This window comes from Wyeomyia smithii, chromosome 3, assembly GCF_029784165.1.
Source record: "Wyeomyia smithii strain HCP4-BCI-WySm-NY-G18 chromosome 3, ASM2978416v1, whole genome shotgun sequence".
Classification (NCBI taxonomy): domain Eukaryota; kingdom Metazoa; phylum Arthropoda; class Insecta; order Diptera; family Culicidae; genus Wyeomyia; species Wyeomyia smithii.
Genome location: NC_073696.1, coordinates 251,290,885 through 251,313,069, shown reverse-complemented (window position 1 = coordinate 251,313,069; position 22,185 = coordinate 251,290,885). Strand labels below are relative to the sequence as shown.

Here is a 22,185-nt window from a genome sequence, read left to right as displayed (position 1 = left end):
ATTAAATCAGAAAAACGAAAGGAACACACAAAAGGATAGCAGGAGAGGAGAGAAAGGAACAGGGCAAAAAAGAAAAAAAAAGAAGAGAAAACAATTCGATTAGTTTTGTTTTGGTGTGTCCGTATTCCGTTCACTAGTGGTGGGGGGGTGATGGTAGTTGCGGAATAAGGTTTAATATTACTACTTCTGCTGGATTAAAAGTACGGTCATTAGCACCAGAAGTCTACGGTAGAGTAAGATACGCGGTGAGTGAGGGTGGCGCTGGTGAGCGGTGGTGATTGTGGTTTTGGTTGCGGGTAGTGTGTAAGATTAGTAAAATAAACAGTGGGCACAGCAAGTGGTTAATAACAAAACTTTTTCGGTGATCGAACGCGCAGGTGGTGGTGGTGTGGTGGTGGGCAGTGTTGTTTAATAGAACGAGAAAACAGTGCCGGACGTGTGTGGGAGGATTCTTATTTGTGGTTTCATTATGCTTACGGGGCTAGGAGTGCAGATTTGATAGAGATTTATTCTACTGATTAGTGAAATACAGAGAGAAAGTTTATACACGAGCTAATTTCCCGTATGGGTCAGACGTTAGAGGATAAACTAAAGAAGAAATAAAAATAAAATCAATAGTAGAAAAGGCCTGAGCTTGAAACAAAGGAAGAAAGTACCAATAAAGACGTTTGGTTTATATAAATGACTTCCAACTCATAATTGATATTATCAACATGCGATAGTTATTAATTTGTCCCTGTCAAAGAAGGTAAGGAATAGAACGCATGCAAAGATTAAAAGTTTCATAGTATTGAAGCTCACACATTCGGACCGTTAGCAGTGGGAACATAGTAATAGTAACCATGCAGACATTAAATTGAGTTAATATATAAATCTTCGTACAATCTCGCAACTTTACCAATATAAACCTGGATCATAAGCAAAGACCCCAGCCAAATCAATCTTGGAATTGAATCTCAAAATTACTATTTGTTGAAATTATTCTAGCATACGAATCTTTAAAAAAAACATTGGTATCGATCTGTGGAAATTTGAAGTAGCAAAGAGCGCATTTATAACATTGTATGGAGACCGTTTGGTAATCCATCTGACATTGAGTGTTTCAAAAAGACAACTTTCGACCACTTTTGAATACCGTGAGGCGCCCTATTCCGTACATTTCGTATCATAATGTGAAGAAAAATATCAAATATATCAAAACGTATGTATGTATGTGTACGTCAGTATACAGAGTTCCACCTTCAAACATACTTTTAGATATTTTTGATTCTACAGACCTTCTAAATCGTTCTCAAGACCTTCTGAATTAAACTAAACTAGGGTTTGCTCTGAAAAATAGAAGCATCAGAAGGCTCAAAAAATGAACAAAAAATACATTGTTAAGAAAATACTATACTATACAAGAGAAGCCTTTTTAAGACAAGAGTTTCACAATAAAAGCATCTCAATAAACATTATGTGGGAAGTGTTGATGTCGTGATTCAACCTTCTTTTTAATTTTACAGCTTTCTAGACATCACTTTTTTCAGTAAGGATATTTTTTTATCTATCTTCTACAAACATAAAAAATAAAACTTATTATAACAAACGATGCGAGTCTTGATATCTGAAATCTATTACGAGAAATGAACTTAATTATGATCGCCTTTTCCTAATCATCCTTTTGAAACACTGTTCAGTCGATGGTCTAGTGTAGCCTTTTTGTATTATACTGTTGATGAATAAACGTTAGAACCCATTATCCCCTATAACAGAGAAGTAAAATTCAAAATCTTTGCATCAGCATAACAAAGCACAAGTAAAATAAAAACTCAAGCTAGAAAGCATTAGTGTAGGTACATTTTTCCAGTTTTTTTCTCAGCACAGTGAGTAGTTTCTCAAGCTTTATATTGCATTTAAATCAAGCAAATATATAACAATGCACTCGTGATAAGTTCAGTAAACTAACTCAGTTGAATACGCAACAACTGCCAATCTTTGATAAGAATAAGAATTTATTGGCTTCATGTGCCTTTTTATTGAGTTGCTCTTGGACCTTCATCTGCTTTTAACTTTTAAAATTATATAAATCAATCGGTTCACCCAGTTTGAACATTGCAACACCGTGAAAGGTTTAGCATCACCTAAAATGGGCAAATTTATGTAACTCTATCTCGTGATTCCGACAAACTAAAGAATTATGTCTACAGCAAGGTTGTTCAGGAAGTCAAGGGCTTGTGGTCGGTGGGTCGGTGGGCAATATGGTTCGAAAATCAGCCACGACATGGCGCTAATGTGCATGTAGTTTTGAGTATTATGAACTTGATTTATCCCGTGAATCCGATTATCATCTGGAATAGGCAGATATCTTGTGATTCTAACGACCTAGAAAGTTGCGGTCTTTAACAAAGTTGTTCAGAAGAACAAGGGTTTCTTTCTGGTTGGTATACAGTTGGGTACGAATTTCAGCCGCTATGTGGCGCTAGTATGCACGGAGTTTAAAGTATTTATCTCGTGTGTCCAACGACTTAGAGAGTTGCGGCCTTTAGCGAAAATTTTCAGAAAGTCAAGGACAGTTTAGTTGAGTTGGAAACCTCATATGCTTTATCTGTAAGAAGGAACACAAACTCGACTGCAGTAACTATCGAGACATAACCCTCCTCAATTTCGCATATAAAATTCTATCCCGCATTCTGTTTTATGGAATAATACCATTGCCGGAAGCTTCTGTTTGTGAATAACAGTGCGGTTTTCAAGCGGAATAATCTACAAGGGACCAAATGTTCACCTTGAGAATGGCAAAACTTGCAGACACATCATGTGTTTATAAACTTCAAGGCGGCGTACGACTCAGTGAAACGCAGCGAGTTGTGGCAAATTATGCTTGAACATGGTTTCCCAATGAACGTGCGACCTTTGAAGGAAGGTGCTGTACGAAGGACAGGTCTGCAGAGGAGCGGTATAATCATGACAAAGTTTTACATGATTTTAGGCTTGCACTCTAGAGCACGCTGATCCGCCAGGTGGCGTTCTACGGACATGAGCCGTGGGCATGGAAGGAGGCCAATCGGCGTAAGCTTGTGGTCTTCGAGCGTAGAATCCTGCAACCAATACTCAGTCATGAATCACGGTTACAGGGTTACAGTGGGCTGGCCGCGTAGCACGTATGACCTTGGCGGCAAACTGAAGTGTACCAGGTGTACAAATCGGTGGATTTAGTTAAGCGGATAAAACACGGCAAGTTACAGTGGGCTGGGCATGTAGCTAGAATGCCGGGAGAACGACCAGCGAAGACTATATTTAGCAGAAATCCCGATAGAGGCCGTCGACTTCGAGGTAGGCCCCGCACTCGTTGGATGTGTGCTGTCGACGAAGATGCCCGCGAAACAGATATTAGAGGAGATTGGAGGATAGCAGCCCAAGACCGAGTGACATGGCGACGTAATCTGGATTCGGAATTGGATCGATAATCGGTCTGTCGCCGTAAAAGTAAAGTAACGTGTTTAAAAATTGTTTTATCGGTTTATATTTTTGTTTTATTTTAGAGAATATTTCCAATTCAGTCTACCAATTTTCAATGCATGTTGTCTATTCTTATTCTACAATTCATATTTATTTATTTGTACATTTGGGGATATCTCGATCATCATGTTCCGAATACACTAAAGTCGCATTTCACGTGATTTTTTTGCGTTTTTACACGGATTTTTGAAGTTTTTTTCTTTGTGTGGACTCATCACTGCGACTAGAGTTTAGATCTATTGTGAGATTACCCAGGTGTTTTCTGTACTCCGCACTTCATATTATTGGCAGTATCACTATTGAAGTAAATGATACGCTTATCATTCATATCCGTGCTTGTGTGTAAGTTTTTCACCCTTCCATTTCAAGCTTACTGCTCTACTATACCAAGCCTCTGTCCATCCTAACAATATCGCCTAATTATAATTGTAGAGAACTTTCATACGTTGGTGGGGAGCCTAAGAATAAACCCATGCTAAAAAAAGTCCTTTGACAACCAAATGGCCTGATTCTACTAAGATTCCCACGACCATCTGCTTACCAAAGCGGACTCTATAACCTTGCGGCTACGGAGCTCTTGCCAGATTTTGAAAGTTACATTTATCCCTTTCAAATGCTAGGGAGAATTAGACTTTTTCTTACACATAGTGAGTAACAGGGCGGGATTCAGTTGCTGTGCAGATATTTTCGTTGGGTCCTCTCCTCTTAAAAAATTTAGAGGTGAGACAATTTTAAATTTTGAAATGACTTAACGCTTGTCTTCACGTCTGACCCAGGACTACGGGGGCCCCTTGTGTCGGAAGACCCGGGGCATTTTACCCCCCCCCCTCCTCCCAGCCCTTTTATACTGCCATTTGATGGGAATCTTGTCATTTACGGCTTTCCTAGTCTAGGTGGTTTTAAGCTGAATCTGAAATTGTTTGTTTTTTTTTCGACATTTTTTATGTTTAAACACTGGTGGAATACCCCATAAACAAACGTTTTTCAATTTTTCTTTGCAAAAAAACGTGGACAAATAGAGGGGGGAGGTGGTTTTATCAGTGTCCACGGTTGTCCACGAGAGGAGATAGGGGGGGGTCTAAAATGACGATTTTTCTATCTGCGTTGAATGTGGACGGCCCCTAAGTCAGAAGTTGGCCAAAGAACAAACATGTAGGTTCACATTGAAGCCACATCCTAACCGATGTTGAATTTAGTTTTATAAAAAGATTCAGAACTCATCATGGGTGCGCATCCTGCAGAATGTTCGGTTTTACACTGTTTTTGTCGCATCCCAGGGCGATGAGAACAGTAATGCAATTCTAAAATGTACACTGTAATTCATTTCATTATTCTTGCGTGTGCTGATGAATTATTTACAAGAGTTTCACTGGGCTTATTTGTGCTCTGTCGAATTAAGAGCGTTTATAAAGAGCGCCAGAGCAACTATCACTCTTCGCTCTCTCAACAGCAGATGGTATGATGCATATGGAATGTAAGCTCACAGTTGTTAGGAGTGGAGAAAATTGTTTTCTCTTTAAGATCAAAATGAGCCAAACGAAGACTGCTTTTTACATGTGAAGTTTTTTTACGCGGTTTTCGAAATAACCGCCCGTACGTTTCTAGGCGCTACGAATGCCATGCGTAACAAGCGACTCCAGAGTCTAGATTATCAACACTTGTGATTTGCAAACGCTCGTGAATTTTTTTATTAGTGAAGTTTTTTGTTTGTTTTAAGAAGTATTTTCTCGATTCTATAATTTTATTATTATTGTTATGCAAGTTTTTCTCATTTGTTAGCATTCAAGAGATTACTTGATCAGTGTTGTTCACATAGAAAATTCATAAAAACTTTCGTAGCACTTTACTAATAAAGGCCCGAATACACACACGGCGTAATGACGCCTTCTCCATATAAATTAAAAGGCGTAATCGCACCTTTCGTTGGGACGCCTTTTAACCAGAACCTTCTAGCTGTGCCTTCTAGTGAAGAAGGCAGTCGTTAGCCGCCTTCGGCTGCGTACTTGTCTGCCTTTCGTGTAGACGTATTGTGCCTTCCACACGGTCTTGTGTCGCCTTCTTTTGGCGAAGACGCTGGCAACGCCGTGTTGTATTATTTTCCGCCTGCTGGTAATGCTAGAAGTGTGTTGCTTTATTTTTTCTTCCAACAAACATAAACAAACATGAATTGAGTGGCATGACGACCAGAAGGTAAGCACACGGCGGGGTTCGAGACGGCGTGATTGCGCCTTCCGTGTGGACGAGCGGAAGGTGGTAGATGCTAGAAGGCACATTAAAAGGTTTCAAGAAGGTACTGAAAATTTTCGTAAGGAAGGCGTTGTCACACCGTGTGTGTATTCGGGCCTTAAATAAGTGATACGGCGAATCACTGATGCGTTTGATCGATATACTCTTCATTTTGTTGTTCAGCTCTGAAAAATCTACTAGGTATTTTTAAAATTCCCATTCTTCTTATATTAGGTCAATTTCAAGTTCTGCTTTTTATTATACAATATCCAGTTCATTTTGGTATACTTATTTTTGTTTTGGTAAAAATACACATATATATTGTGAGATTTCGACTTTTCCGTTTTGATATACAATATTTTCATAGTCATTTAAGTTGCGCTTCGCTGGAAATAAATGTTTGAATTTTCTGTTCTTTTTTTATATATATTTTCTGATTGCTATATCTTGATTGAATATCTTTGCCAGTACAATTATGCTACATGTGCAGTTATTTATTGTCTTCCGCTGTTTTCAAGAGTTGATTCAAAGCTCACAAAAGGATTCTACGCAAAAAACGCAGTAGTCATTAGCAGACCTATTATATATGTGCGGTAGGTGATAGTTAAAACTATCTTGTCAGAACGAAATAATCTCTTACACTAAGAAATATTAGCCATCTTCCGGCAGGAACGAGAAATTGGCATCATCAGACCTTTCTTAATTATGCTGAGTGCGACAATAAATCATAGCTGCATCTTTCGAGAAACCAGCAGCAAGAAAATGAATTTAGCGCCCTACAATTAAAATACAAATGTGCTTCATGAAACTGGTCTTCCGCGTAACGTAGATTTAATTGCAATTTGATATTTTAAATCATTCTTATGCTCGTACTTTATGGTACTTACATGGTTATGCAGCAAATAAAATAATATTTCCTGGTGCTTGAACAAGATTTAATTGTAGGATAACCTAATCTGTACATATAACGTTGACCCACTTGATACTAGAAAAGCACTTGGTTTTAGAGTAAGAATACAATTTAACAATAAGACATACTAAAAGGATTCACAGCATAAGTAGTGGAAGAAAACCGAATCAACAATGAGTGAAAATTTTAAAGAAAATTTCGACTGTCTATGCCTACTGCGTTAAGAATCAAAGTTCTTCGGCGGAATTCTGACAGCAAGACTCTCACGAGGAAACCAATACATTGCAACTGTTTCGATTCAAATGAAATATTTCTGATATATTGCATGCCAACACCGTTGTTGGGTGGTAATCCATAAATCACGAACCCACTCAACTTTCGGCTCCGACATAAGCTTCAGGGCTCCAGTTTCCTCAATTAATTCCAGTATATAGCCTAATAATAGTATGATAATTAGGGCTAGGTTTTCCCATGATGTTAAACTGCCTGTTGAAGTGCGCGTGAGGCCATCACGGTTTGCATAATTGTTCCACGTCAGGTAGCAAAACAGCAAAAAAAAACTTCCCAGCACGAGAATCTTCCGGTCCTACTCAACAAAACTTTGATTTATGTCGCCGATGGAAAGTTCTGATTCGGTGCCTCGGATTTGGCCGGATATATTGCGTGCGATAACCATTTCAAAAATAACGCCTGATCGCACATGAACTCATTAATGTTGAAATGTTGATAAGATCTCCCAGTAAATTCGTTTGATTAATATACTAAACTATATTTGGAAGGTGTTTTGACTTTTTCGTGGTAAAGGGACTACCACAAAGGATCCGTTTCCTGTCCAGAATGCCGACGTCGTTTTAAGAGACGTTACATAATTTTTAATGGAAAAGTAACATTCGGGCGTGTTTTCTACAGTGTTGTGCAAGTGCCTGCTAATCAGTAAAAATAGAAGACTGCGTGATTATCCAACAATAAAAACAATCGTCATGAGCATTTGGGGGCTACACAATCAGTGTAATAACTTTGTGTAATCCTATTTGTTTGCAGGACTTTAATCCGCATACCTACTGTGACCGATTCTAGTAAAGCTTTCATGTAACGAAGGGTGGGTTGACAGATAATCGATTGAATAACTTCTGTCTCGGTTTCACGCTACCAGCCTATGCCTAAGTTCTGGAAAGGTGAATATTTACACAGGCTCCCAAAATCTGAAATTATTGTGTGCTAATGAAAAATAAAACAAAACTTTACAAGTTACTGTGTTTGACTCGCGTGCACAAAATTATACGAACTAGCACAGAGAGTTGAGGGGTTAGTTATTTAGTTTAGTAGTACTTTACAGCTGAACATGTGCGAAGGAGAAGTTATTGTAGAACACCACTGGATCAAGTACCTTGAAATCAGTATGTGGAGCATATCAAGGCAAAATAGTAGAACATAAACGACCAAAAATAAGATAGTCAGCTGCGCTCAGTATTCGGGTAGAGTAAGTAGAGTAGATTTTGCGGGGTCAGAGTAAGAGGAAGGAACGAGCATGATAATAACATATATCAAAACGTTGTTTTAGTTTTACCAAGCGATAGTAGAAACAAGTCAAATTAGGTTGTTGAAACAGGAGTGAAATAAAATCAAAATGTGCATACAGGACACAGCCACCTAACAAGCGAAATCGTAATAAGCTCGGGCTTATTGTCAGGCTCTAGTATGGGCTTAATGTTTTTACGAAACAATCGCTGCTCGAAGTATAATGAAACCTTTTTAAACGTGCATCCATTCAACTTGGGAAGATACTCTATAGGAAATATTATTCGCAATAACAAATTGCAACTACTCCTAACTACAAGTCGCGAGCAATCTTGGGTAAATAATTTTTTTAAAAATAATTTGATGAAGAATAAATAAATGAAGAATCAGTTCTATTGTTCATACTTGGTGCACACAACCTACGGTTTTTTTTTTGTTTTATTTTCGACCCTAATCAGAAACTGGGAAAACGGCATAAATATGAGTTATAGAAAGCAAAATTACCTTAAAAATTTTCATAATATCTTTTGTTTACATTTTTTATTTACTTGGACGTGGTAATAATATAGGTAAATTCATTCTCGCGTATCTTGCTTCCATAATAATTATCTTTATACTTGATCGTTCTATACTATCACTTATTCTATTTTGTTTTTGTTCAAAAGTTTTAATTTATTATCTTTGAATTTCATTAGAAGAAATATGATTCCATTTCAATAATAGGTCAAATACTCCTTAAACTATGCAAACATTGCTCACAGCATAAAACAAAATTTGTAGTAACCCCTCGGGAAAAGAAAAACGGAGTTTGGGATGTGTTTTCTAGCCAAATCATAGCCGAACACGTTACCATATTAAAAAAAAAACTGTGAAATACCCAATTTACAATTACTTATATGTCTTCACTGTGTGAAACAAAAAACAAAGGAATCGACCCTCGTCTGAGTTGACCTCGAGGGACTCGATTCTTCTCTAAATTCAAGATAAAAAAAATGAAAATCATTTCAAGTATCGGTTGAACGTTTGTCTTGTTATAGTGTCAACCTTAAATGTAGATATGTTTTTAGACCATAGAAGTTTGAAACTTTGTGTGATTGTTTTTCAATTTAAGAGTAACTAGTAGAGATTGATGTGAATATTAGTTATTTTCGACATAGTCAAAGTTTAGTTTAGGAAACTTTCAATCATTTTTTGAAGTATTTTTTGACTTTGAGTTTAATCTGAGAATACTTATTATTGTCCTAATTTTAATTCCAAGTCATTTTTCAGTTGTTTTTAATTCATCGTGAATTCAGTAGAATGATTTTGGGTCCCTTTCTGAGGCCAACCCAAGACGAGGTCATGATTAATAAAATCCATAGATTTTTATGTTGAGGCTCATTAACTGACCTCATTAAAATAAGACGTAGTCTTTGATTCAAAATAGAATGAGAGCTCATGCAAATATTGAGACAGTTTGATTCGAATAAATAAGGCAAGAAAAAAACATACTTGTTAGTTATAAAATAGATAGAAAAACTGCAAAAACAAATGGAGAGAGCATTCGAATACAGGTAAAAAATTTCAAGTACACACAAAAGACGACACGAAAGCTCTTCAAACTGATTAAAAATAAAAATCCACATCAGCAACGATAGTACAGAGCCCCGAAGTTAGCTTAATGATTTTGTTATACCAACTGAAATCATACCAATAATGTTCTGCGCTAACTTTGATGTATCGAACTGTCAGTACTATTAGCACTCGAAAAAAAATCGAAACAACACATTATGCTCACACGTGTACACTGCCATCGAGATTTTAAAATGTTGATTAAGGGTTTTTTTGTTAACGATAGAGGCGAGTGAGAGAAGAGAGGAAAGTTGGCACTATTCGGAAATACGTTTAAATTAAAAACTATTTAAATTCCTCGATACCCACTATCGTAGAGCTATATAGAAATAGAGAAGGGGGTGTAGAAATTTCTCACCACACGTTGTGAAGGGGGTAATAGGTTAGGTTAGGGGTTAGGATGCCCAAAACGAACCGAAAATTATGGATACTATAAACTTAACCGTGCAGTATAGACAGATAGACAGAGGTGGTGGTCTGCAATGGGTTTGTGTTTGGAAACGGAACGTGGGACCGGGCATCTAGGATAAGGGGATACAAAATGATAGTTACACGAAAACTCAGGGGATTAACGGAACAACTGAACAATTCAACACCAGAGCAAAATGAAGAAAAAAAAATAAAACAAAACAAAAAAACCGATTCCAAAAGCGGTTAGAACACACATACCTGAACTGAACCATGTCGGTCGGCTGGCGTTAGGTTGCCCAGTGTTCCAGTCTGTTTGGGCACGTCCGGCCAGGCGGCAACACCTCCCTTCGAGTTCGTCTGCTGCACAAGGAGCGTCGGTTTATTTAGTGTGATGTGTGTACCGTCGGGTGGCAAAAGGGTGGGCGTGTGGGTGGTTGGGTTTTGGTGTGTGCATTTTACGTTCGATGATGATTGGTGCCAGCGGTTTCGCGTCAGTGGATGTCATTAGAAGGGATTTATTTTCGCACATTGATTGTTGATTTATTTGGGTTTTTTTGAATTTTCAGATTTTTTTGCGGTACACAGGCCACGGGACGTGCCAGTCATTTGGATATTTTGGAGAGAAAAAGAAAGTAGAAGACAAGAGAGAAAATATCGAGTCAGATACATTTGAGTATTTCGAAGCAGCAGAGGTTTTTTTTTTGGAAAGGGAAAACTACATTGTAGGAATACATATGAGCTCGTTTTTTTTTCTTAATTCAACTGCTCAAGGATGACTAGCAGGATTGTCATTTTTTTCTTTGGAAGCTGATAACCATATGTACTATAATTCAAGCGTTTAATTGATATAATTTCTTAACAACTAAGATATTTTCAAGCATAGCCACGGGATTTAGCTCTGCTAAATATTCCTCAACGAAACAACGGTACGTTAATTTCCACAGCATCAGAAGGTACTTGTCTATCGTGTTTCATGTGTACCATGGTAATGGAACAATAAATCAGTTATTGTATTCAAGTCCTGTAGTGTCGTCTAACAAACGGAGTAAACTGTAAAAACGTCTAAGCCAGTAACAAAGGAAAATAACAATTCGACAATATCAGATAAAGATGTTCCCACTTTTAAACGGCTTTATCAAACTAACTATAATATAACAAAAGTCAAAAGATTGATTCCGAAGATCAACAACAGCATGCGAACATCTAACAATTTAGCAATTACTTCACAAACATTTTGATTCAACTACGTTTAAGTGTAGTATCACATTACAGCTACAATTTTGAGTCGAAAACATGGGCTGAAATAAGGTATTACACCGCCAGTGATGGAATGATGTTGCTTAACAGAGATCTTTTGATGGTAGCGATAATTCAAAGCGAACTCTAGCAGTACTGAAAGGAACACCCTAGTATTTAATATTGTTGTACAGTCATCTCTTAATTGAGCCGTTGAGAGCATAAGTGGTACATCTGTCATTTTTACACTGTTTAGGTTTTTTTTGCCGAAATTAATGCAGAACGTCATAATATACTGTAATATCCAAGAAAAACATAATCACCATTTCGTTAAGAACAAAGGTGAAACAAAGGTCCTGCCCAGTCTATGCGTGTTAGATACATTATAGCTCGTTATTCTTCAGACATAGAGCATACATGTCTTCAGCAAAGTTGTTCATCAAGTACTTTGAGATGAAGACATCTTCTGTTATTTTGCAACTTTTTTTCATGGCTGTTCGCACTTTTTTTTCCTTTTTGCAGTGTCACTTCTCTTGAAGTTACCTGCTACAATGCTATAGTGCTTGTATTCCACCCAGACTTACTGTATTCTGTCATCTTCTATATCAACCTTATCATCGTCTCAATCATGTTACTAAAGCGTGTTACATGCTATGGGTGGATGACGTTTCCGAAGGTTTAGGTTTAAGTTTTTAGGTGGAGAAGCTTGGAAATTAACCGATGCTGAGGTCCTTTGATGACTCGAACCAATCCGTTTGTCAAAGAGGACTAAATAATCTGGCCGCTATAAAGCTCTCCCTTGGAAATTCCGCACTAAGTGGCGTTTTTTTCCTGTTTAGTACATTTTCTACTACGGCCAGTTATCTGACCTATTTTAGCGGGCCCTGATTTTATGTAAGCCTCATCAGGGTGTTTTTCTATCTAGGTTGCAGAAGTGACAGGCATTATCTTGCAATCAACCTATCTGTTTTGAGTAACATTTACTTGAGCCATGGCCTGGGGAGGCCTGAGTGATATAAATATCTTCGGTTGTCGAGCTGAGTCATTGTTTTTCTAAATGCTATCTTTCATTGATTTTTACCAACTCTTGAGTTTCATTTTGAGGGCACTTTCCGAGATCCCACAAAATAGTTCTGATTCTATGAATGGTTGCATTGGTCCATTTCTCGCTAACAGATCAGCTTTTTTTGCTAGCTGCCTGTTATAGCAATAGAATACAATTCCAAACCAATTTTAAAGAATAGAAAACCAACTTCAGTGATTTTAAAGTAGCTTGAGTACTGGAAAATATACCTACAACAAAGTATGGTGCATTCCATATATTGCCTGTGATTCTGCTTAAAATACAGTTGGCCATTCTCCCATCGCATCGGTATTGATAGGTACACTACAGCTTCAACTTTATTGTTCAGTCTGGAACCATCCGTGTAAAAAAATATTGAGCCTGGTTTAATACTAGGCCCTCCGGGGTCCCATTAAGTGTGTCTTGGCTCAGTCATTTGGAATAGTCGTTCAACAGTTTATCAACCACTAATGACCAGCAGGGTTGAGTAAACCCCATCCTGTGGACATCCTTTTGCAGTCCGTACTGTGACTGTTGAGCTTCCATGATTCCAAGTGATTTCTTTTTTTTTTTGTAACGTTTCAACGATAGTTATGTCGAAGTAGCGTTTTATATCATAACACCTTTCATTGAATTATGGGATGCATTATCAAATGCGCCTTTGAAGTCTAGAAACATAGTTGGTATGATTTCTTTTTTTTTTCCTCATCTATAGTTTATTTGACACGGCACAAATACAATTCAATGTTTAACGGCGCCAATTATATCTGGTAGCTTACTTTCTAAAGTATCTTAATAACTAAAAGCAAATTTTTTATCCTCGCTGCCGACTACGAGCTGAAACTAAATCTAACTTAAGCTAGAATGTTTTGCATGAAAAGCACTGATTTGTTGTTTGATGGTTTTCCATCGCCATAGGTAAGCAGCATATTGAATATGTTCTGCTGCTGGGCCAAGATATTACGGACTGGCATATTGGGTTGTCTCCCTCGGGGCCTGAGAAGTATGATTTCTTTGACATGTTTTTTTTTTTCAATTTTTGTTACTAGTGCATTGAGTGTTGCACCTATAAGTAATTTGTATTTTTCGGCAGGTGGCTCTCCGGCAGATATGGAACTACCGTATAAAAAGGTTAAAAAAGGGTAAAAAGGGTGGTCTCCGTGGTTCGGTGGTTAGCGATGTCGGTCGGCTAGCTCTCTCACACGGTTGTGACATCGGGTTCGATTCCCGATCAGGTCGAGGATCTTTTCGAGTTGTAAATTTCTCGACTCCGCACTGGGGCACGGTGTATCGTTGTACTTTTATCCTACAACAATATCATATCAACAAACAATATCGATAACGAATTCTCTCAACTAATTCTAGTTGATCGAGAGCGCGCATTAGTCCCCCAGGCTATTATTGTTGTATAAAAACGTTAGTTTTTCAAAGCGATTCCTGAAGGTCCCTGTTTTTTTCTAATTTTTTTAGGGCAATCAACTACAAGACAAATGTTTTTTGACGAAAATATGATTCAAGGTGGCCATCATGTGGGTTTTCAGGCTTCTCCATGCACGACTCGAGAAGTTTCTAGAGGCCTTCCAACCGAACTTTTCAAAGCCAGGAGTGAGCAGCTGTGGCGTGCAATCCATCGGCTCATCTTGAAAGTTTGGACTGAAGACAAACTACCAGCGGACTTAATGGACTCTTTTGCTCAGTTTATAAAAGGGCCACCGACTAGATTGCAGTAATTATCAAGGCATAACACTACCGAATTCTGCATATAAAACTTTCCTCCGCATCCAGTTTAATAGACTGGGGCCGTTGCAGAAAGCCTTTGTCGGAGAGTACCAGTAAGGCGTCCGGGAAAGGCATCAACCACTAACGACCAAATGTTTACCTTGCGTCAAATCCTTGGCAAGTTCACAGAAGTAAACTTTCAGATTCATCATCTGTTCATAGACTTCAAGCCGGTATACGATTGCGTTAAGCGCAACGATTATGCAGATTATGCTTGAACACGGTTTCCCAACGAAACTGATTGAACTAATTCGTGCCACTCTTGACGATTTTTTATCATGCGTCAGAATAGCGGGCGTAATTTTCGACCCGTTCCTGATGTTAGACCTCTCGAACCTGTTGTTCAACATTGCCTTGGAGGGTGCAGGCGTTTGAAGGAGCGGTACTATTATTTCAAAGTCTCATATTCTCCTTGGGTTTGCGGATGATATTGATATCATTGGTATAAACCACAGAGCAGTGGAAGAGGCATTCGTGCCTTTCAAGATAGAAGTTGCGCGAATTGGACTTACCATCAACTCTACCTGAAAAAGTACATAGTGTGGAGAGCGTGGAAGCTCGTCGAGTCTTGGTACTGAGATTGTGATAGATGTGATATAGGGAGTACCTATGAAGTAGTCGATGAATTTGTGTACCTTGGTACTCTCGTACCGTGTGACAACGACGTTAACCACGAAGTGAAGCGACGAATAGCAGCTACAAACAGGACCTCTATCACGGGTTACGTAACCAGCTGAGATCCCGCAGCATGCATGCTCGCACGAAATTTGCACTCTACAGGACGCTGATTCTCTCGGTGGTACTCTACAGCCATAAGTGTTGGTAGTTGAATGAGGCGCGTTCAATACTTTACAGAAAACTGGAAAATGGAGTGTGGCGCAGACGCACGAACCACGAGATGGGGTACCAGTCATCAAGCTGGCAGGCCACAGTGGGCTGGCCACGCGACACGAATGTCGGAGAAGCGATACGTGAGGTTAGCACGATCTTCCGGAAGGCCATATTTCGGTCAAAAAAAGTTTTCCTTGTTGATCCATCAGACATTATTTCGAGAAAAAAACGGGGCTTCAGTCCTCATCCGGAGGGTAACTTGGTGGCCACTTTGGATCTAACCAGAAAACGATGTTTTCAGTGCTGAATATTACAGACACATTCACTATCTCTGCCCTCAACATTTGTCATTTTTTCCCAAGTTGTCATTTTTTCCCATCACTCCTTCCCAACTGATCTCGAGGTACGATACTGATCAAACAAGCCAGTCGTCGTAGGTTCTAGTTTCGGCTCGGGAAAGAAGACTTTTTCTATTGCTGTTTGTTAATGATACTCAGCCGCACTAGCAGACGGGTAATCACATCGAGAACGTATTGGCAAAAAAGCATCACAAAAGGAAACGAAAAAGCTGTTTTTTATGCAAACGTTGCGTCAGCCTACACAAACAGAGCGTTTTGGTAACAACCCGAATTTACCGATGACATTTCCTCCTTTTTCTTGCCTATGACAAATGTCGTGTGACGGCTGTTAAAATAGGCTGTAGGAAGAATAAGTGTAAGGAATAAAATACAGACTGCTCGGCACCTTATCAACATCCTTCGTGCACAATAAGCAAACTCGGCAATAGAGCGCCTGTGTACTGAAGTATGTGTAAGTCGCATACCGAATGTTATATAAAACTATACATGCCATCGTCGACATGAGAATAAGGTGAACGACAAAGAAAAATCATTCGTTCGTATTGGTTACATTACAAATATGGTTCATGTTTTACCATTGAAATTTGTGCAAGTTTCTTAATAACTCCGTTTTTTCTGTTTTAATGCTCATCGTGTTTTGAAACCTTTCCTGCAATGAATCAGTGCATTCGAGGGTTTTCAATAATTGATTTTTTCCGGAGAAAAAAATGTCGATTTGCTACCACTTAATGCTCTCAACGGCTCGACGAAACTTAAACACAAACAGGATAATTTTAGTTTAAATTTTATAAAAAAATGGGATTGACAACTTCTCATGAAAAATTGAGCGTGCATCGTAAAATCCATGTTAGTATATAGATCTACTGTAGAATTTCATCAGAAACAAATATAACTGTTTTTTTTTTTTTTTTGGAAAGAACTGTTTTTTTAATATATTAATATCTACTTTATTGAATCAAAATCATGTCAAAAGTAAAGTTGTATAAAACTTGTAGTATTTCTGGGGTAAAATAAGCCCCGAATGAACAAGCTTTGAAAAAAAATAATAAAATAAATATATTAAAATTTCTCAAGTGATCAGTTCTTAAGTTTTAAATCTTCAACCCGTAAAGACCCGGGACGGAACTTGTTTTTTGAAAATGCTCGTTCCTAACACTGGAACGGCCGATTTGGGAAAACTAGCAATTTTATTCAAGGGGAATAGTTGTGAAAAACGAGTTTGAATTCACTGAAGTACGAGTTCTTATGAAAACTTGATTTTCTCCAAATCTGTGCATGCTAGAATAAATCTTTCATCATCTTTGGATTCAGGAGACGTCACTCTAAAAATATAGAGCTTGAAAATTGAAGAGCTAAGTTGAAACCTACCGTGGGAGACTGGAAAAATTAGGTTTTCATGAAAATACGTACTTTGGTGAATTGAAACTGGTTTTTCTCAAAATGTTTGCATGCTAGAATTAATATTTTATCGCGTATGAATTCAGGAGATCTTACCGCAAAAATGTAGAGCTTAAAATTTGAAGAACGGTTTTGTTGTTTGAATTTTTATAAAAATACATAGTTTTGTGATTTTGTACTGAAATAATTTGGAAACTCCAAAATTCACTCTTACATACCATATTTCATCCACCTGACATTATTTGATATATGGAGCAATTGATACGTATGAAAATTCCCAGTGTTTGATGAAAAATTTAATGACATATCCTTGAATAAAATAGGCACTAGCACTGAAGGTTAGATTGGTCCTTTTTTCCCTTTCAGGTGCTTGAACAATCATTGAGTTTTAGTTAAGTTATGTCGCGAACAGAAGCACAAGAAACTTTAATGGGATTCACAAAAAGTTACAATTTTCAAAAATTCGTTTCCCTTCTAGACATTAGTTTCAAGCAAATTTTCAAAGCAAGTTAATAAATTGGCATTGTCAATAGCTTTCCATTGTTTGCTTAACCTTAAAACATCAAATTCGGAAAACTAGAACACATAATATTGGTCAGTGTACGTAGAAATTCAACAACTAAGGTTTATTATTCATTTTCACTGCTTAGTAGTGTAGTTTTCAAAATATCTAACGTATTACAAAGTTGGTTTACATTATATCTATGCAACGAGATACAGATGATTGCAATTCATCTATGTAATTCATCCCCAACATAAAATCTTCGTCATACATCAAATTTTGTTTTAACTTATGTTTCTAATTTCCTTCCAAAGTAAAAAGTTTCCCCAGACTATTTTTTTTCGAATTGTTGTGAAAATGTCACAGAAAATTAAAACTTTGATTTTACGATGCACGGGTTGGGATTTGTTTGAAGTAATAATCCATGACTTAAGCGCAGTTCGAGAAGTTGCTTCTAGAGAGGCTTTTGGTAAATTGGAGATCCTGTTGTTTCATTTTCCTCTGGTCAACGGTTTGTTAACCATTTACCTACATGAATATAAAAAATAATCATTTTTCATACAATTTTGCAACACAGTCTCCATCAATGAAATCTGTAAAACATTCGGAAGCGATTTTACTTCTAGCATCAAACCAGTAGGAAATCTAGCCTGCGAAGGGGGTTCGACATCTGCGACTTGTTACCAACCTCTTCGATAATCTGTAATGTTTCGTCGTTCAGTAGCTCTTCGTCATAGTAGCTAAAAAAATCCCCATCCTGTAAGGCAAGGTAAGCGGGGTACCAATAATCAATGAGTGTCAAACGGTTGTATGAACAAAAATAGGCGTATCCTACTGTAATGATTGTCTGTCGAATCGTTTCATGTCGTAGTAAATGTTGAAAGTTAGTTCACATTTACGTAACGATGAGTTTGAGAAGTTATCCACAAATGCTGGGAGGAATGATTCTCACACACACAACATTCAGGAAAAATGACGTTTGCAAATAATGACATTTAAGAAAAAACACAAGTGCTGAAAGACACTGACCAGTTGTGTGTGTGTTGATTTTTTAGTTACCAGTGCTAATAATTTCAAATGAATCCAGATTGAAAAAAACGGGACATGGACTTTGGAAGGATTTTATTTTTTCAGTATGACAAATGTTTCATTAAAAATGTGATTTGGTGTTAGAATACCCGCTGCTTATATTGCTGTTGCTATAGAATAGTACAACATGAACAGCAGTAATTTGATTTAAGTACCTTATTTACAGGTGTGTGTCTTTCTCTGTTTGGTGATACAACTACTTCATGGCCGGTCTGCAACGATCCAACTGGGGTTGACTGTGGGTGAGAAGCGGAGTAAAAAAAAATGGAAATAGGTTAATTTTGACTGATTTAATTAAGGCTAATCATCGATCGTCTAAGTTTTTGGACGAAAATGATGCCTAGCAGCACCTATACAAATTAGCAAGCTAATCTAGCGAACGAACAAACGAGAGGCACACCACATTAGACGACCCACTTGGAAAAAATCGATTTAGCATCAAATTTTCCACCCCTCTCCCGGGCTGTTGTTGATAGCGACTGTGTGCGTCGCTGTACCACAATACTTGCTAATCCGAAAACAATTACGGCATTTCGGAGCAGGTGAATGTACCTGCTCAGGATTCCTGCTGCTGCGTTCTCGTACGTACGCCCGCTTCCGCCCTTTCTAGGTCACCGGAAATTTTTTATGTATCACGAATTTAGCAGCGGCGAATGTATATTAGGTAAGGTAAAAACATTTATCGAACACATGCCGAACGGGAAGCCAGACAAAATTCCTCGGCATGGAGGCTCAATATACATACTTGCATTGGAATCATACCGTTTCCGAGACGCAGTAAAGTAAACAAGAAAACAGGGATAAACAGCCAAATGGTAGCCGAATCCAATTACTACAAGCTGTCGCGTGTCGGAAAAATCTTTTCCTTTGGTCACATGTTGCGAATTAAAGCTCGACGAAGAAATTGTTTTGGTAGCAGTTGGAATCAAGTTTTGGCTACTTTGTCGCTTATTTTATTTTCACAACTTTTTCGATCTGAAATGATCTTGAATTTCTACTCTTGTTGCGGATTCACCAAATCACGTGACAACACCGATTTACTTTGATGTAGGAAGCTTACATACTACTTGTCAATACAGACACAAGGTTAGTGTAAACCTAAAAAATAATGTACTGTCTGTGATCCCGGAATGTTTCGTTTTACAAAATCAAAACGAATACCAACTGACAAGCACTTACTAACCAAATACTAAGTGATGGGTGTGTGTTCTCTAACTAACATGAACCAATTTGAACCCAATTCAACTGTAAACGATGATTTTTTGATGAGTGAAGTTGTGAAAAATGGCCCTGGAGCTCCATGAATGTACAGTGATATCACTAGCAGGATTCAAGTCAGTTTTAAGGAACGGCAAAAATTACTACATTATCACCTTCGCTGATTTTGTCTTTGCAATATGAGACGGTGGAGCGTTTCGCAACTGTCGCATGACGTAGAAATTTACCGGCTAATTGAAACGGAAGGAAAACAATACCATGAATAATATAATAATCCCTGAACAATTCTATTCAAACATGTAATATCAATATAAAATATAAGTTTCACAGATTGTGCTTCATAATTTTGTGCTTCGTATCTTGATTTCGACGTCTGCGTTTCGGGACAGACAGACAACTCAGAATCTGGACTCTTGAATCAGTTGCTGTTCTCGTTTCAACAGGGGCTAAGATTTGTGCTTGAAAATTTAAACTGAACCAGAACAAAAAGTGAAAGGATTCACACACTAAACGACACTCACCATCGTCTTGCCGGTCCAATCGAATTCACCGTCGTCTACATAACCTTTAAAATAGAATAAATCTTGAAATAATCTCCGTAAGTGATCGTAATCAGGTGTTTCGAAAAAGTCTAGCCGCCGCACGTAACGCAGGTATTTTGCAAATTCCTCAGGGTGTCCCTCGCACAGCACCTGTTGTAAACGAAAGGAAGAAAAGTTAGCAAACTTGGGCTACAAAAGTAGAGTAGTACTTACATCGATCGGTGTCGCCCGTTTCGTATCACCAATTTTTTGGTATCGCTCTTTGAGTGTATCGGCTTTCAGACCTTGCCATGGCAGTGAACCTCTTAAGAAATACATAAACATGTGACCGAGCGCTTCCAGGTCGTCACGCCTGGACTGCTCCTTGCCCATATGCGTGTTGATCGACATGTACCGCGCCGTGCCCGTTAGCGACTTATGTTCTCGATATGGTATGTGTTTATTCGTATCTAAGTCAATATACTCTTTGGCGAGACCAAAATCTGAAAATAGCAGGCGAAAAGTAAAACGGTAAACAAACCGAGTTAAGCCTATTCGAAAATAATATCAGCCAGTTTTTCGCCGGTTCAGCAAACCCTGCCACAACGCAGCCACTAGCCTGCCTGGCTGCTACACCACAGATGAAATAACTGGTTAGTTGTGCTTGAGTAAACAAATAACAGTGTAAAGCAGACCGATGACAGCCAAACCAAGAAGACGAAGCAATCAATTTGGTCCTAAAACTGGCCGCCGTAGAAATACGCGCCGGGCTAAAAATAAAACCCTCTGTCTACGACTATCACTGTTTGTTTTTCTATTTTGACTTGGTTTGGAAGGCATAAACAAGCTAGCCAGCAACAAGCCAGATTCCTCCACTTACTGCGCTGGGAAAGATACTCTTTTGCTTTTGAGGAAAATTATTATGCACACAGACACGGCGCCGGAAGGTTGTTGTTATTGTTTGCGAATCAATTTAACGAAAAGAAATCGTTGCCATACCGGTTTTGACTGCCTACCGGCGGGTGGGTGCATAATTGAGTAGATATTTTTGTAATTACTAAGTAACCTTAGCTAGAGAATAAATTTTAAAAAGATTTCACTATCGACACAGTAAAAGTAACTAGAAAAACTACTCTTAGTTGACCATAACTGAGTAAATGCTTTTGGTTTGCAGTTGGTTTATTTTGAATATTTTTTCATCATTCATGGAAAAAACAAGAATAAAATTGCACCTTCTTTAAGAGTGCCCAGTGTCTACTTCCGGACTAATATTTGAATATATTGTACACAAAAACCAATTCTCTGATTAAAACTGGAAAAGTCCGATGTTAAACACTATATTTTATTACAGAAAAATAATCATAACTGGATTTTCCAACAGTTCATCTGAAGTACAATCGACTGTGTCTAGGGTCCGCTCATAGCGCTCGCAAACAACCGAAAAAAGTATGATAACGTAAAAAAAAATCTCCTTTGCATCCCTTGTGGGGATCGAACCCACGACCTTTGGATTAGAAGTCCAACGCGCTATCCGCTGCGCCAAAGGGACATGCGGAAAACGAGCGCCAGAAGCGTCTTATAAACGGACGGCTCTTCTTGCAGTGATGAAAACGAACGAATCGGCAACGGTTTCGATTTCCACTGCTGAGCACTGGGTACTTTCTGTCAGAAGAGAGTTTGCTTTCATTCATTTTCAGCCCGTTCCACAAGCAACCGCATGTACACATACGTTCGGCAGAGTCGTAGCGACCGCGAGTGTATTCTAAAAATAGAAGCTGGAAGAGAGGCTCTCGCTCTCTTCTCTGGTCACACACACGCCCCCGGAGCAGCGACGGCGTGCCGGTAAATGAGAACATAACACCGTACGTCAAAGAATAACAAACCGAAGGGGAACGTCACTGTGAAGTGAAGCATATTTATTTACGTATCTATGGTACGATTTTACTGACACATGCGCACTCCTTCCGTTACGGCATGGCAGTGTGAACAGTGTGGATTGTGTGGAATACTTT

General features: G+C 38.4%; 1 protein-coding gene and 1 non-coding gene across 18 annotated transcripts in view; both read right to left on the bottom strand.

Moving 5' to 3' along the window:
* Positions 1 to 22,185, bottom strand: part of LOC129731299 (casein kinase I) — an 82,452-nt gene that overhangs the window by 7,848 nt on the left and 52,419 nt on the right. For 4 of the 17 annotated variants that reach the window (XR_008728994.1, XM_055691163.1, XM_055691165.1 and 1 more), the window contains 6 exons: positions 20,408 to 20,676; positions 20,174 to 20,344; positions 19,808 to 19,882; positions 18,590 to 18,670; positions 18,034 to 18,102; positions 10,436 to 10,537 (listed from right to left, as the gene is read on the bottom strand). Coding sequence is in view for 16 of the 17 variants with exons in the window: in XM_055691163.1 (XP_055547138.1) it covers positions 10,436 to 10,537; positions 18,034 to 18,102; positions 18,590 to 18,670; positions 19,808 to 19,882; positions 20,174 to 20,344; positions 20,408 to 20,676 (767 nt within the window). In the remaining variant the exon portion in view is untranslated. The remainder of the gene's footprint in view (positions 1 to 10,435; positions 10,538 to 18,033; positions 18,103 to 18,589; positions 18,671 to 19,807; positions 19,883 to 20,173; positions 20,345 to 20,407; positions 20,677 to 22,185) is intronic. The other 13 variants (XM_055691169.1, XM_055691170.1, XM_055691171.1 and 10 more) reach the window with 8 other exon arrangements.
* Positions 21,650 to 21,722, bottom strand: Trnar-ucu (transfer RNA arginine (anticodon UCU)). The gene has a single exon. It is a non-coding gene; the product is annotated as a tRNA-Arg (tRNA).